General features: G+C 38.3%; 2 protein-coding genes across 3 annotated transcripts in view; one reads left to right on the top strand and one right to left on the bottom strand.

The window, feature by feature from the left end:
* LOC122086292 overlaps positions 1-2,446 on the bottom strand; it is a 3,428-nt gene extending 982 nt beyond the window's left edge. The window contains exons 1-2 of the mRNA XM_042655042.1: positions 2,365-2,446; positions 1,058-1,615 (exon numbers count right to left, since the gene is read on the bottom strand). Coding sequence (XP_042510976.1) covers positions 1,058-1,615; positions 2,365-2,446 — 640 coding nt within the window. The remainder of the gene's footprint in view (positions 1-1,057; positions 1,616-2,364) is intronic.
* Positions 2,447-5,440: 2,994 nt separating this feature from the next.
* On the top strand, positions 5,441-13,591 carry LOC122087708 (WD repeat-containing protein 43-like). 2 transcript variants are annotated; one of them, XM_042656913.1, is made up of 12 exons: positions 5,441-5,688; positions 6,464-6,568; positions 6,663-6,778; positions 7,020-7,174; positions 7,277-7,365; positions 7,446-7,992; positions 9,801-9,929; positions 11,884-12,125; positions 12,252-12,334; positions 12,715-12,826; positions 12,975-13,049; positions 13,132-13,591. In XM_042656913.1, the coding sequence occupies exons 1-12, from the start codon at positions 5,599-5,601 to the stop codon at positions 13,297-13,299; spliced, it is 1,911 nt and encodes a 636-aa protein (XP_042512847.1). In that variant the 5' UTR covers positions 5,441-5,598; the 3' UTR covers positions 13,300-13,591. The 2 variants fall into 2 exon arrangements, with proteins under 2 accessions (XP_042512847.1, XP_042512846.1); XM_042656912.1 differs by having other exon boundaries at positions 5,443-5,688; positions 12,712-12,826.
* Positions 13,592-14,226: the final 635 nt, after the last annotated feature.

Here is a 14,226-nt window from a genome sequence, read left to right as displayed (position 1 = left end):
TTAGAATCAAAGGAGTCGAATCAATAATCATTGGGGTAAGTGAGATTTCTTACCCTTTACTTTTCTGGTTGTTTGAGTTGCAAAAAGAAACTTGAATCGAAGGAGAAGGGAGTATGCCGCAGTTTTGCAGAGACGAAGTCGTTGCCTACACCACCCCTTTCTTCTATCACAGACAATGCATGGAGAGTTTACAACTCTTAGAACTCAGGAATCAATAGAGTTTTCCTAGGCTTACACATTGAAGATAATTTAAAACACTGCAAGGAACAGGATCCAGGAAAGGGTTTGGATGGGTGAGGGTTGCACTGAGAATGAGGTGGGGTGTATATGGAGAGAGATTTTTCAAGAATCTGACGAAAGGAGGCAATTGATTGAATCAAGAGTTGAAAGGAGAGGAGAAAGTCGTTTGTTGCTAATCTACCGATTTCCCAAACCCAAGTGAAAGACCTTATTATTGTATGGAGTAAAGTAGTAGATGAAATCTACTGTATGGAGGAGGGGAGATCATGCATGGGAGAGTTTGGGAGAGAGAAGGAAATCTACTCTCTCTTTGACTCTAATTATTGGAAAGAGGAGGAGTTTGAGAGAAAGAAGGAGAGTAGAGAAAAATTATTGGAATATAAAAAATAGAAGGGTACCAATAATATTTAATTTATAAAAGAATATAAAATAAAACAAAGGGGTAAAGTAGTCCAGTGAAAGATTTGCTCTTTGACTCTAATTATTGGAAAGAGGAGGAGTTTGAGAGAAAGGAGAGTAAAGAAAAATTATTGGAATATAAAAAATAGAAGGGTACCAATAATATTTAATTTATAAAAGAATATAAAATAAAACAAAAGGGTAAAGTAGTCCAATGAAAGATTTGCCATTTTGTACTTTTATATAATAGTATGATATATAACCAATGGAAAGAAATATTGAATCAGCAATATCTATAATCATGAGTACTGCAAGTATGTATGAAACCAGATGATGAACAGATGAAAACATAAGGGTTGTCATCTGGGTCTCTCTAAATGTATAGAAAGCTGAGATTTGAGAAATCCTAATTGTTTACTTTCCAAATCAAAAACCCTCTCTTCAAGAGAACCCACTTCCCTGACATTGAAGTTGTTCAAGAGAGTGATACCAGATATGGTAGAGAAGGGTGTCACAGACAAATCATCCATCACCATATAAGTCACCAATCCCTTCACATATCCTGCTTCATTATCTCTGCATCTCAGCTCCTCTGCTGTTCCTGCTTCAGCAACGTAAGTCATCTGTACTGAGAGCTGATGTTGATAACCATTACTAGGACAACGACTACCACAGATACTGCTTAAATAGTTACAACCGTTGCTGCACCTATAAAAATGTGCACCACCTTTGTCACTAGGTGAGGTTCGATTGGACAAAAGGAAAGGAACTTGGGAAACACCAGTAGGAAGCTTGGGTTCTAGGAGGGTAAGCTTGGTTTGGTTTGGTTCTAAGTAGGATTCACTTAGGTTCTCTACTCTTTTGTAGAGATTGCCCAAAGAACCAACCATGTTGTCCTTAGTGAGGAGCTTGACAACAGTTCCTGCAGGTAAGGCCAAGAGGTTAAAGAGGAAGTCCACAACCTCCTTCCCTGCCTCTGCAAATAGGACTTATATTGGCTTTATTGTCAACCAGAAGTTTCACTTTCAGATTCGAAGCTGCAGCCATGGGTTGGGTTTTTTGGGTTTTTGATGAAGACATTGGTAGGCTACCTTGCACAACTCTAGGGTTTTAGATGGACTTCTGCTGGTCTGGGTGTCTGGGATATATAGGATATTGCTTGTAGCGGGAAACGAGTGCATGGGCTTTATTTACATTGATGATGAGCATAGGAAGAAAGTCTCTGCTGTCCAATTGTTAAATTACAAAAAAAAAAAAAAAAAAGAAGAAGAAGAAGAAGAAGAAGAAGAAGAAGGAGGGGGGAAGCAGTTTTGGAGGGGTAATTTGGTCAATACAAGTAGCCATAGAGCAATGAAGGGGAAGGGGAAGGGGAAGGGGAAAGTGTGAAGAAAGTGTAGGGATGTGAGATTGAGGAAGTCAAGACACATTGGATTGGTTATGGGATGGTATACACCAATGTCCTAGGTAGCCGTTTTTCCCATTCAATTAAGTAAGGGTAATTTACAGTGCCACCCCCTGGAGAATGCCAATATTAGAGGGACATTCCCTCTCTTTCACCAAATTAGACTCAGACCCACTGCCGTCAGTCACTGTTAAGGAACATGCCTTATATGCTGATGTCAGCTACCATATTTTATTTTAAATACTAAAATGCCCTTACTAAATGTGAAGTACCTAAAATGCCCATGTATAAGTCCCATCCCCAAATAGATTTAGACTACCAACGATTGTACAGAGCACCGAAAATCATAGCAGTAGCAGCAGCGGCAGCGACATCATCAACGATATTCAATGGGGTTTTCTCCATATGACATTCAACTTCAGTGTGGGACGAGCAAAGTCGAAGATGCCCTATTCGTGGCCTTCGAATTCCTTGGGGAGAGAACCATCGGTCAGCGACCATAGACAGATGGTCTTATCTGCCAATGAACTACCCAATAGCTTGCCGTCGTTGGAGAATTTTGACGCTGGGGATGGAGGTTTTGAACAGAGTCTGTAACAATCAAACAAAAAGACCCATCTCATCAATCATGAAACAAAAACGGGAAAAAAAATCAAACCAAAATGGATCTGGGTATAGAATAAAAGAGAGCAATACGAACAAGCCCTAGAAAAAAGGAAACCAATAGGGAAAAAATAAATTATTTCTAAAGCAAACTAAAAAGAGAAAAGTGAAAAGAAAGAAAATGAGTTGGAAATGAGATGGGTAACCATTTCTCTTATGAGTTCTTGCTTGTAACCCAATTTATTGAGACGCTTCTCTCCTAAATCCATCTCAACCCTCAACGTAGTTGGTGAACACTCACCCATGACAGATATTAGGGGTGTCAACCGGTCGGGCCGGTCCGGTTTCGATCGGGCTTGAAGACTTTCAAAGGCTACACTGTGTCCGCCCATTTAACTAATCGGACTTAGTTATTGAGGGCATGGTACACTTTATATTCGGTCGGTCGGCCTCCGGTTATAATCGGGCTTTAGTCGGGCCTTAATCGGGCTATGGACATGTTTAATGTTAAATGGGTTTTAACCGGTTTTTAAACGGGCCCTCTTTAAAATGTGCACTTATATTCCGGTCCACTCATGCAAGCCCAAAAAAATGAAAATAAATCAATAAATGATACCAAATATAACCATTATTTAAAATGTGAACATGTTTTTACTTTTTAGTTTTTATTCTTTAATTTGGGGGGGTAAAATAGGTATTCTACAATCATTAAAGGGTCGGGCCAAGTCGGTGCACAATAGGCCGGTCTCGGTCAGACGTTATTCGGTCGATCTCGGTCGGGCGCTCGACGGTCCAAGTAGCAACTCGAGACCGACCATTTATAAACGGGCCGAGCTCAAGCCCGACACATTTAATAAATGGTCCGGGTCGGGCCGATCTATAAACGGTCGGTCCCGATCAATTTAGTCGGGTCGGGCCACGAATTGACACCCCTAACAGATATCAAGGGTCACTAGCCTTTCCACTAAAACTCTTTTCACTCTCAACTCCTCAAGCCTAGAACCCAAATTCTCTCTCTCTCTCTCTCTCTCTCTCTCTCTCTCTCTCTCTCTCTCCAATTAAATTTTGATCTCATCGAAGAATCGAAGAAACCCATCTCTCTATCTTCATCTTTAATTATGGTAGAAGAAATTCAGACGAAAGCAGAGGAGCTAGCAGTTGTGGCTGAGACTGAGAAAATGACGATTGAGAGAGACACACCACCAGCACTGGCAGCGGAGGTTCCAGAAGTGGAGGAGCCTATCAAACCAACCATCATCGAAGAAGAAGTTGCTACTTCTGCTGCTATTGAAACAGAAATGTAATTAGGGTAATCAAAGAGCTTTACATCAGAAATGGAAGGAAAAATACTAGAAAAGAGGAACAGATTTCAGCCATAGCAATACCAACAAACCACCAGAGTGAGTTGCTCAGAGAGATAGAGATAGAGAGAGGGTGTTTATAGACTCTAGGTCAAAATTCCACCGGAGTGAGTAGCTCAGAGAGATAGAGATAGAGATGGGAGCGTTTCAGGTTCCACCTCTGTCATTGTGAAGTATAATGGTCATTTCAGAGCATCACTTAACAGAGACTGACGACAAGAGGTATGAGTCTAATTTGGTGAAAGAGAGGGGGTGTTCCTGTAATATTAGCATTCTTCAGGGGGTGGCGTTGTAAATTACCCATTAATTTAATTAAAGTCACCTTAACACCCCCAACCCCCCCAAGAAAGAATCCGTTGCTCGTACGATCACGTGGTCGTACGAATTAGCGATCAACACTTGTCCTACTTTCTACCATTACAAGGATAAAGAGGGGTATATCTGACAAAAAAATGACAAATGTTGATCGTTGACTTGTACGATCAGGTGATTGTTTGAGCAGTGGATCCGAGCGATCACTTGATCCGTTCTCCCCCCTTGCAGATCATTATTAGGTAAGGATGAAACCAGATTTTTTTTTTTAAATTATATTTATGTGAAATGGAAATTAAATTATTCATTACATCAATATCTCTATTTGACATAGTGAGGTGTATTTTTTGTTCATAATTACATATGCTAACCATTTGAGAAGAAAGATCACTTCGTTAATAGGCTTGAAAAAGAGGTTAGAGGAAAAAAAATGAGAACTACGCTCCAAGGTCACGAAGTGGTACTATGGTAGAAAAAATAGTTGATCTAATTCCTGTGAATTGTTCCATAATTCAAAAATTCCTCCATTTTGCCAATCTCACTTGTTTTAATCTAAGTAGTAGACTAGTTTCAATAATTTCCTATCATCAAGTAATTGAGAGTCAATGAAACACATTTTCTTATATTAAATATACAAGTGGTCCACCCATAAATCATAGTAGCGTTGTTAAGGTGAGGGAAGCAGATCAAAGGTATTCAATTTACAATCCTAGATATCTTACACCCGAAATATGCTTGGAAATGCACATACAAATCAATGTCGATTTTTTCTACAAAAAAAGAGTTTTCAATATCATATTTACAATTAGGACATCAATGGTTGTATGAAACTTTCAAAACCCCTTTGGATTGAAGTCCTCAGTGGTGCAATAGGGCATCTAGCATGCATCCTACGGCTAGCGGCTCAGGCCAATAATTCAAGACAGCCACACACAGCCCAAAACGTGTTTAGGCGTTGAATGTGTGCCAGACCCTTGTTGCAGCACGGAGGATCAGAGATCCAAGTCCCCCACCTGCTTACCCAAAAAAAAAAAATATTGGTTTATACTTGGGGGAAGTAAAAATCTAGGTATTCAAGTAAAAATTTAGGGCAAAAATGTAAAAGTAACTTATGTCTAACTAAACCAGAAGGGCTTCCAAAACCCTGCTTCCACTTTCGATCCCTTTCATCGCTCTCGCGCGCGGTCAGAGGCCTCGGAAGCTCAGAGCCTCAGACACAGACTACTAGTTGAAGCCTCGAACTCACACAGACTAACGCTTCACCTCTTCGCTGTTGCAGCCATGGGAGGAGAGAATCTGAAATCTCTCGTCAGTTCTTTCACTCCTGAGGGTGATTTCCTCGCCACTTTATCTCCAACTGGAAACGTTAAGGTATGTGTGTGTGTGTGTTTCTGTGCTTGTGAAGTGCGAGAATTCGTGCCATACTAGTTGTTTGATTTCATTCATACTATACGTCAATCCTTTCATTGAATGGTTGTTCATAGAGAGAAATGTCCCAGATACTTCAAATTTCTTAAGAATATAATTGTTCTGTTCCTCTATAAGTTCTATCTTTCTTGAGAAATTTGTCAGTTAAGAAATTCGTTTGTAAATTTAGGAGTTTTTTTCTCACATGTTGACTGAATTTGTAAGTTGTAGAATATTTCAGGAGCTGCTACGTGATGGATTCATGGATAATTATTGATACTTCGCTCTGAGCTCTCGTGTTTTATGTTGTTCTGCTTTGGGGGCATGTTCTGGACTGTTTGTTTGGTTTCTGTTCTCCTCCTTCCCTCTTAATTAGATCTCCATGTTCTATTAGAAATCTAACTACGCAAAATTAGGTTTTGGGCTGAATTCCAGTTGGTCGTGGGAACTAAACTGGGTTGATGTTACAGTAGTGAACAAACTCCAAGCAAATCAAGTGTCAGTTGGGTGTTCTCCAGGAGTTTGGATTATCTATCAAGGGTCCAAACAGATGCTAATACAAATTATTATTTTGTTAGTTTCTGGTTTTATTTTTTGATTTTATTTTATATTTTTTTAAACAATAACTAGGATAGCAAAAGTAAGTAACTGAAATTACGTTTTAATTATTTAGAAGATTTCATTTTTTGCTCCATTGTCTATTGTATTTTTTGAATAAAACCTAGTTTGTCAATTGCAGATCTGGAACACGGGTAATGGAGATCTCTTTGCAGAGTGCAAGGAGCTAAATGGGGACTCTGATATGACTTATTCTTGTTTGGCATGCAGTTACATTGGGAAAAAGGTAATTATGGGTAAATAGTTTTTCCATTGTTGCGATTTTGTTGTTTTGGTAACATGATACATGGACTTCTTCTCACTACGTTTTCATCTTTCAGCGTAGCAAAAAACATGGCACATTCATACTTGCTCTTGGCACAAATGCTGGTGACATTGTGGCTATTAATGTTTTCACTGGTGAGAGGAAGTGGACATGTACTGGATGCCACCCTGGGTATGTTAGTTTGGTCAACGGATATGTAGATATATGTAGCTAATATCTTTGTAAAAATTTAGTGAAATCACAATGTTCCGTTCCATTATTATTTTTTATAGGAGGTCAAATAATTTATTTTGAATGTGTGCACTTGCTTAATTTTGTTCAACGATCAAACTACTAACCTCTTTAGTATAACATTCTGTTGAGATTTCTATATTCCATCTTTCCAGGCCAGTAACAGTATCTCCCTATTCAGTGGAACTGCAGGTCTCTCTTTTGCAAATAAAGGCTACAGTCTTTACACTGTCGGCACTGATGGGCTGGCGTCTGAGCTGGACTCTAAAACTGGAGAAGTTATTCAAAAGTTCAAGGTTTCAAAGAAGCCCGTCTCCTCATTTGCCCTTTCTAGTGGTGAGTAGTTAAGTCATCCTGGTTCCTATACTTCAGTTAACATGATATCTTGTGCAACCTTCTTTCTTGTTTGAGACAACTACTTCTTTCTCATTTTTCCAGATGAGAAAACTTGTGCTGTTGCCCACACTAAGATTCGGGTTTTCAGCCTGGAAAGCAAAAAAGAAATTCAGAACTGCTTTGCTGATCTGGTAAATTGTGCCAATGTGTTCACATATTTACAACTTGTCATTGTGACTGGAAAAACTTCTGATCCCATTTATTGTTACAGAGCCCAGTGCAGTATATTGCTATCTCTGATGGTGCCAAGGCGATTGTTACGTCCAGGTTCAGCGAGAAGCAGCTTCAAGTGTGGGAGTGTGATTCCAGCACCAAAACTATAACTGCTGGATCAATCCTTTCCATGAGACATCCTCCATTCGTTTTAGATTGCCAGAATTCTTGCAATAACAGAGATGGTTTGGTCATCCTCTCAGTTTCAGAATCGGGTATTGCACATATATGGGAATTGAAAAACCTTTCACAAGAGGAGGCAAACCCTACTAAGATAAGAGTCAAATCTGTTAAAGCAGAAGAAAACCAGCAGAAGAGTGGAAGTGCCAAGAAGGGTCGCATTCCTATTATTGCTGCCAGATTACAAGATTTAGGAAAGGATGGGCTGGTTTCTGTCCTTATCGCTTACGGGTCAACAGATCATCCACAGTTTAATCTCCTTGATATTACCAATATAGGGGAGGACATTGTTATAACTGCTAAAGATGTGATTTCAGAAACTGTAACTTCAAGTCTTCAAGAAAATGGGGATTTTAGAGCCAAAGGTATGTCATAATTGTCCTTCTGCTTCATGACCAACAGAAAAGAAAAAAAATATTTCCTGATACTATTGAATATCTGATTTTTTTTTGGTGGAGGAGTTGTGCTATTATGTGTTAATTTCATTCTTTATCAACATTGTAGGAGTCGTTTAGCATAAACAAATCTTCTTGTAACTTTCTCCATGTTTTTTCATGCTCTATTCACTTCATAACAGAAAATTGACCATTTTTGGACTTTTGTGTGTGTGTGTGTGTGTGTGTGTGTGAGAGAGAGAGAGAGAGAGGGTTATTGAAACCCACCTAGGACGAGTGACTACTATTACGGAGAGCCAATTTGGTTTTATGTTAGGTATATCCACTATAGAAGATATCTTCCCACTCAAGAGGCTCATGGATAGATTTAGTTTGTAAGAAAGATCTCCGTATGATCTTTATTGACCTAGAGAAAGCTTATGATTGAGTCCCTAGAGAGTTAATCTAACGGGTGCTAGAGAAGAGAAGTGTTCAAGTAAATATGTGGATATAATTAAAGATATGTATGATGGTGTGGTGACTAGTGTGAGAATCGTGGGTGTAGCCCAATTGTGTTACATCAAGGATCAACTTTAGGTCTTTATTTGTTTGTGCTTACCATGGATAATGTAACCAGGGACATTCAAGATGAGGTTCCTTGCTGTCTGCTTTTTTGCTGATGGCATTATTTCGGTGGATGAGACAAAAGCAAGGATTGACGTCAAGTTGGAGTTATGAAGATCAACCTTGGAATCAAAAGATTTTAAGATAAGTAGGAACAAAGATGGAGCATATGGTGTGTCACTTTAGTTACAATAGGTGGATGATGAGGTGGTGAAAATTGATGAGGGAGATTTTTCAAAGTAATTATTTTAGGTATCTGGGCTCCATCAGAAATAAAGAAGATGATGTTCATAGAGAATTAAAATAGGATGGATGACATGAAGAGATGTGTCCAGAGTGTTGTGATATCAACTTATTTTTTTAATGCTTAAAGGAAATTTTATAGGATGGTCATATGAGATATGACCAACAATGATATATGGTGCAAAATATTGGGTAGTTAAGAGGCATTATATAGATAAACTAAGTGTAGCAGAGATGAGAATGTTTGGATGGATGTGTGACAAAATTAAGAAGGATAAAGTAAAGAATGACCATAGTAGAGCTCATTTGAGAGTAGCCCCAATACATGATAAGCTATGAGAAAGTTGTTTGAGATGGCATGGCCATATTCAATGTAGGCCTTGGGATGCTCCATTACAGAGGCGTGATTTGATTTAGATTGCAAGAACTAAAAAAAGCTAGGATAGGCCTAAATTGACCCTAGGGGAAGTGGTGAGGAAAGACATGCATAGCTTTGGCCTTGTACCTAGTATGACCACGAATGGATCTGATTGGAGGGCAAGGATCCATGTAGCCGACCCCATTTAGTTGGGATAAGGCTGAGTTTTTGTTGTATAAATCTTGGGATGATTTATTTTAGTTTGTTTTTATTAATGGAATTAATGTTGTGGAGTTTGTTGAGTGAGACTGTTAGAGGTCTTTTTCAAGCGATAATCTAGTATTACATTTTCATGAAAGAAATGCATTTCAGAAGTGTTCATTCAAGTTTATTGCATTGAGTTTACTTGTGTAAAAAAATTAGGGAAATTATAAGTAGCACATATTGGAAGATACGATGGACAATTGGGGATTTTTCCTCTCTTTTTTTTTTATGTGTGTGTGTGTGATAGAAAAGAGCCCTTAACATTGTTTGTACATCTCTCTTTCTTATGTATTTGCTATCTATATTGCAGAAAACTCTGTGATGGATTTCCAAAATCTGGAGTCAGGAGCAACAGATCCACTAATCCAGAAGGAAAAAGTGAGTAAAAAAAGAGTAGCATCTGATCGAGATCTTGAAACAGAGAACCTCACTGATCTTGGTATGGGGAACTTTGCATGTTGGAGTTTGTTTCTTTATTGTGTTTGTTACTGAATATGGAGATAGTTTGAAATATGTTTAATGCCTTTTCTGTACCCAGTATACCACTTAGCTGCAGAAAATTGAAGTATCTCCTCACCTTTGTTTCATGGACATGGCTTGACCTTGTTGCTCATGGCATCTTTACAAATCAGTATTGAAGATTTGTCATACACAAACACCAGAACCATGAATGCATTGCATAGAAATGTATAAAAAGTGATCTGCATGGTTGAATTTTTTTTAGTTATATGGGAATACTTGCTCGGGCCTGCTCCTCCAAGTTTCAGCATTGATGAGTCTCAAGGGTCTTCTAAAGTATGCGTTACTCTATATGAGATTTACAACCATCTTTATGTTGTAAAAACTACACCAATAAAACTGCATCTGGATGCTTATGTTATCTCATTGGTCTATTTTTTTGGGGGTTGGTGAGACCCACCCTTCAAGTTCATATTGTGGTGCTACTCCAGAGATCAAATTTTGTGGTTCTATTTGCAATAGTCCTTAAGAAAACTATAGTGAAACAATAGTATCATCAACAATAGTAGCATTCCACTACGAACTACGAAGAGAGTCAACAAGGTTTGCTGTAAAATAATAGTGTGGGGTTTTGAACCTAGGAAAACCAGTGGGAAATTAGCCTGCGATAGGACGACACTTTTAGGAATAAGAACCAAATTTAGAGAAAAGTTAGTAGATGAAATAAAACTCTTCTGATTCGGCAGAAATTTAGGTCAATGTCTGAGTTTAGTAGGGATAATAGATCTGCAAGCTAAAACCAACTTAAGGAACTGTCCTTAGGCTACTATGACTAAAAAACTAAAACTAAGAAAAAAATAGGAAACTGAAATGCGAAACGAATAGCAGAAGTCGAAAGCGGTGATTTAGGGTTCTGAACTGAAATCAATTAATGATAAAGCAGTGAACAGGAGTCAGGTTTAGCAAAAGTATGATTCAGCTTCAAAATAGCAGAATTTGAAGAAGCAGAATAGAGCTAAGAAAGTTGAAATTGATTAGAAATCAGGGTTTACAAAACAGAAACTAACTTAAGATTCAGGAAAACAAATCGATGGGAAAATAGGGCAGTTCAAGATCAATATTCTGCTTAACAATTGATGTTTAAATTAAAAGCAACTTGAATCTGAATTGATGATATAGTGAAAATAACAGTTAAAGTAACCAAGAATTTCTGACCTGTAATTCGATGGAGAAAGAGAGAACATAGATAAAGAAGAGATACTAATTAGGAATACCTGATTGCAGGCTTGGAATCCCACCAAAGCCTCCTATTGGAATTTACCAGTGCTTGCTACTGAATCCACAGCAGCAGCACTCAGAATCCCGAGCAAACTCTCTTGAATCCACAAGAGTTTGGTCTGAAATCCACAGAACCAGAATAGCACTGAGCTCATTGCTCAAAATTTGTTTTTGAGGCTGTATCACCTTACCTGTATTTATAAGCTTATGTTAAAAAGGAATCAGACTTAATTTAGGAAAGGCCAATCCAATCCTGGACAGGACAAGGAAGAACCAATAAAAAGCTTACGTTAAAACCTGTCCATCGACCAGCTTGATTGGAGAAATCCTTAACTAACTAGAACTTGATAATTAAAGAAAATATACTTTAAACAAGACTCTGAATATAGAGTCGTAATCCAGCCTAACTAAGACAACTAATAAGACTCCAATCAGGAAAGAAACTCAAAAGAGAACTATCTGGTCGTGAACAGTAACCATAATTGGTTTGAAGAATCAAAACAGTAGCCAAAGAACAAGATCGTGCTAAAGGATGGTTCAGTTTAGGGACAAAATAGGGGATTCCTAACAGCTATACCAGTGGTAAAACAGTAAATTAAAGAATGAATCAGTGATTAAACATGCTCATAAACTAACCTGATTGTGGAATTGGACAGGTCATGCAGAGGCTATTGATAGGCTCCATGTTGAGGATGATTTGAATGAACCAACAATGGGAGAGAAGCTCGCAAGGCTAAACTTACTTGATGATGACAAAGCCAACACTTTGGAAATCCATGGGTCTCCTACTGAGGCAAAACCTCCCAGTGCTGATTCCGTTCATGTTTTGCTTAAGCAAGCACTGCATGCTGATGATCGGGCACTTCTGTTAGATTGCTTGTACACACAAGATGAAAAGGTGCATTCTTTCTCATGGATTTTATAGATGAATCAAACGTCACCAGTAGCTCCATAATAGTAGTTGTTGTGCTTGACACTATTTTTATGATCTACTAAATCAACATGATGTATTACTGGCTTGTAGGTTATTGCAAATTCAACTTCATTGTTAAATCCATCTGATGTTCTCAAACTTTTGGAGTCCCTAGTGTCTATGATCCAGTCAAGGTAAAACCTGAATAATTTTTTATGGGCAACTTCAATCAGATGAATCTTTCACATTTTTTAAAGTGTATCCAGGTCCAAAATCCAAATGCACTTGTTCAGATAAAAGAATTTAACAATTTTCAACTTCAACTTTGATGCTGGTCTGCATTTCTATTTTAAATAAAACTATCAATAGCATGGCCATTCTGTCCTTTCATGGCCACTTTGAGGTTTTTTCCGGGATTTAGATTGCATTCATTTGGCCCTGCTGCAAAACCTTAACGTGGACTTGCAATGGATGGTTTGGAGCAATCAGCTTGTAAGGAAGTTTGAGCTGGTTGTTTTCAGTGAACTGTAAAATATAGAGAATAATGGGTGTTCTTGTGGCAATTTTACAGTAGGGGTGCTGTGTTGGCTTGTGCCCTTCCATGGCTAAGAAATTTGCTTCTTCAGCAAGCCAGTTGTATAATGTCGCAAGAAACTTCTCTGCTCACCCTCAACTCTCTATATCAGGTCAGTCTCTAGCTTCATTATTTCAAAGTTTTCCATTTACTATTTACGTTAATTTTAATATTTATCTGTGCTCATCTAGTTCATCCTTCCCCCTTCTCTCGAAGGTATTTGAATATGATCCTATGGGTGCTCTTTTTTCCCTTTGCAGCTGATTGAGTCTAGAGTTTCTACTTTCCAGTCAGCACTCAAGCTATCAAGTTGCGTAGACTGTCTTTTTGTAGGGGTGAGTGTAAAATGATATATTGTTGTAAGTGAGATCATTCGGTTTATTAAGGTTCAATTAATGTTATTTATCTTCCCCACAGATCTCTGATGATGTGGCTGATGAGACGAGCACAATAAAACCTGTATTTTATGAGGATAAAGATGAAAGTGATGAAGAGGAGCCTGAAGATGCTATGGAAACTGATGAAGAGAGTGAAGAAGCCATGGAAGCCATTAATGGTTTTAGTGATTTTGAAGAAAGCGATTGACACGAGGGAATGAAATTATAAGTAATGAAAGCCCCTTCTAAGGAATTCTGAATTTTTGGTCCTAAGAAAGAAACAGAGGTTGGTACTGGATTCAGGGTTGCATACCATCCATTGCAGTGCCACAAAATTTGAGAATCTGACTCCAATGTTGCAAATGTTGTGCACAAGTATGTGCTAAAATTTTGACATGTTTCGAAATTATTTGTAATACTTCATCAATATGAGTTTCAAATTTTCATGTGGTCGAACCCATTTATTTGAGATAAGGTTATGGACCTAATCTTTTTGATTACGAGAGAGAATTGTTGACAAAAAGTGAACAGGTAGTCCATACTAAATTACAATAAAGAGTTGGGTGTTCCATTACCTCAAGAGGAGCCTTCCTCACCAACCCCTCTTAATTTCTGGCCGCAACGCCTCTCCAATTACTTGGAAAGTTCTGGTTAAACAAAACAAAGAAAGAGTTTCAGGTCTAATGTAACCCACCTCCAACGCTCCTCCAGTACCTTCAAGTGACCGCAGAAGATCCATGGCCTTACCTGTTCCTGCCTACTAAAAGTAGACTTTCAATTTTAAACATTCATATAGGGCCAATAATACTGTCCAAATGGTCAGTAATTGGACGGCTCTGATTCAAATGTCATAATCCAACGGCAGATGTGGTGCAAAATTCTGACATCTCATATAACCTCTGGCCGTCTGATGGATGGACTTTGGCAACTGTTTGACTCATAAATGATCTGAACCGTCTGAAATAATTCCGTTAATCAAGAAGGCCATAATTTCTTTCCAAAAGATTAGGCCTTTTTGGTAAATTCAAACGGATAAATCGAGAAACATTCCTGCCTGACGACCGACTTCATATCTGACATGATTATTTTTTTGTGAGACGGTGGTACACGTCAGATATCGTTTATTGACTGTCAG

Source organism: Macadamia integrifolia, chromosome 8, assembly GCF_013358625.1.
Source record: "Macadamia integrifolia cultivar HAES 741 chromosome 8, SCU_Mint_v3, whole genome shotgun sequence".
NCBI classification, from domain to species: domain Eukaryota; kingdom Viridiplantae; phylum Streptophyta; class Magnoliopsida; order Proteales; family Proteaceae; genus Macadamia; species Macadamia integrifolia.
This window is presented reverse-complemented; position numbering and strand designations above follow the sequence as displayed.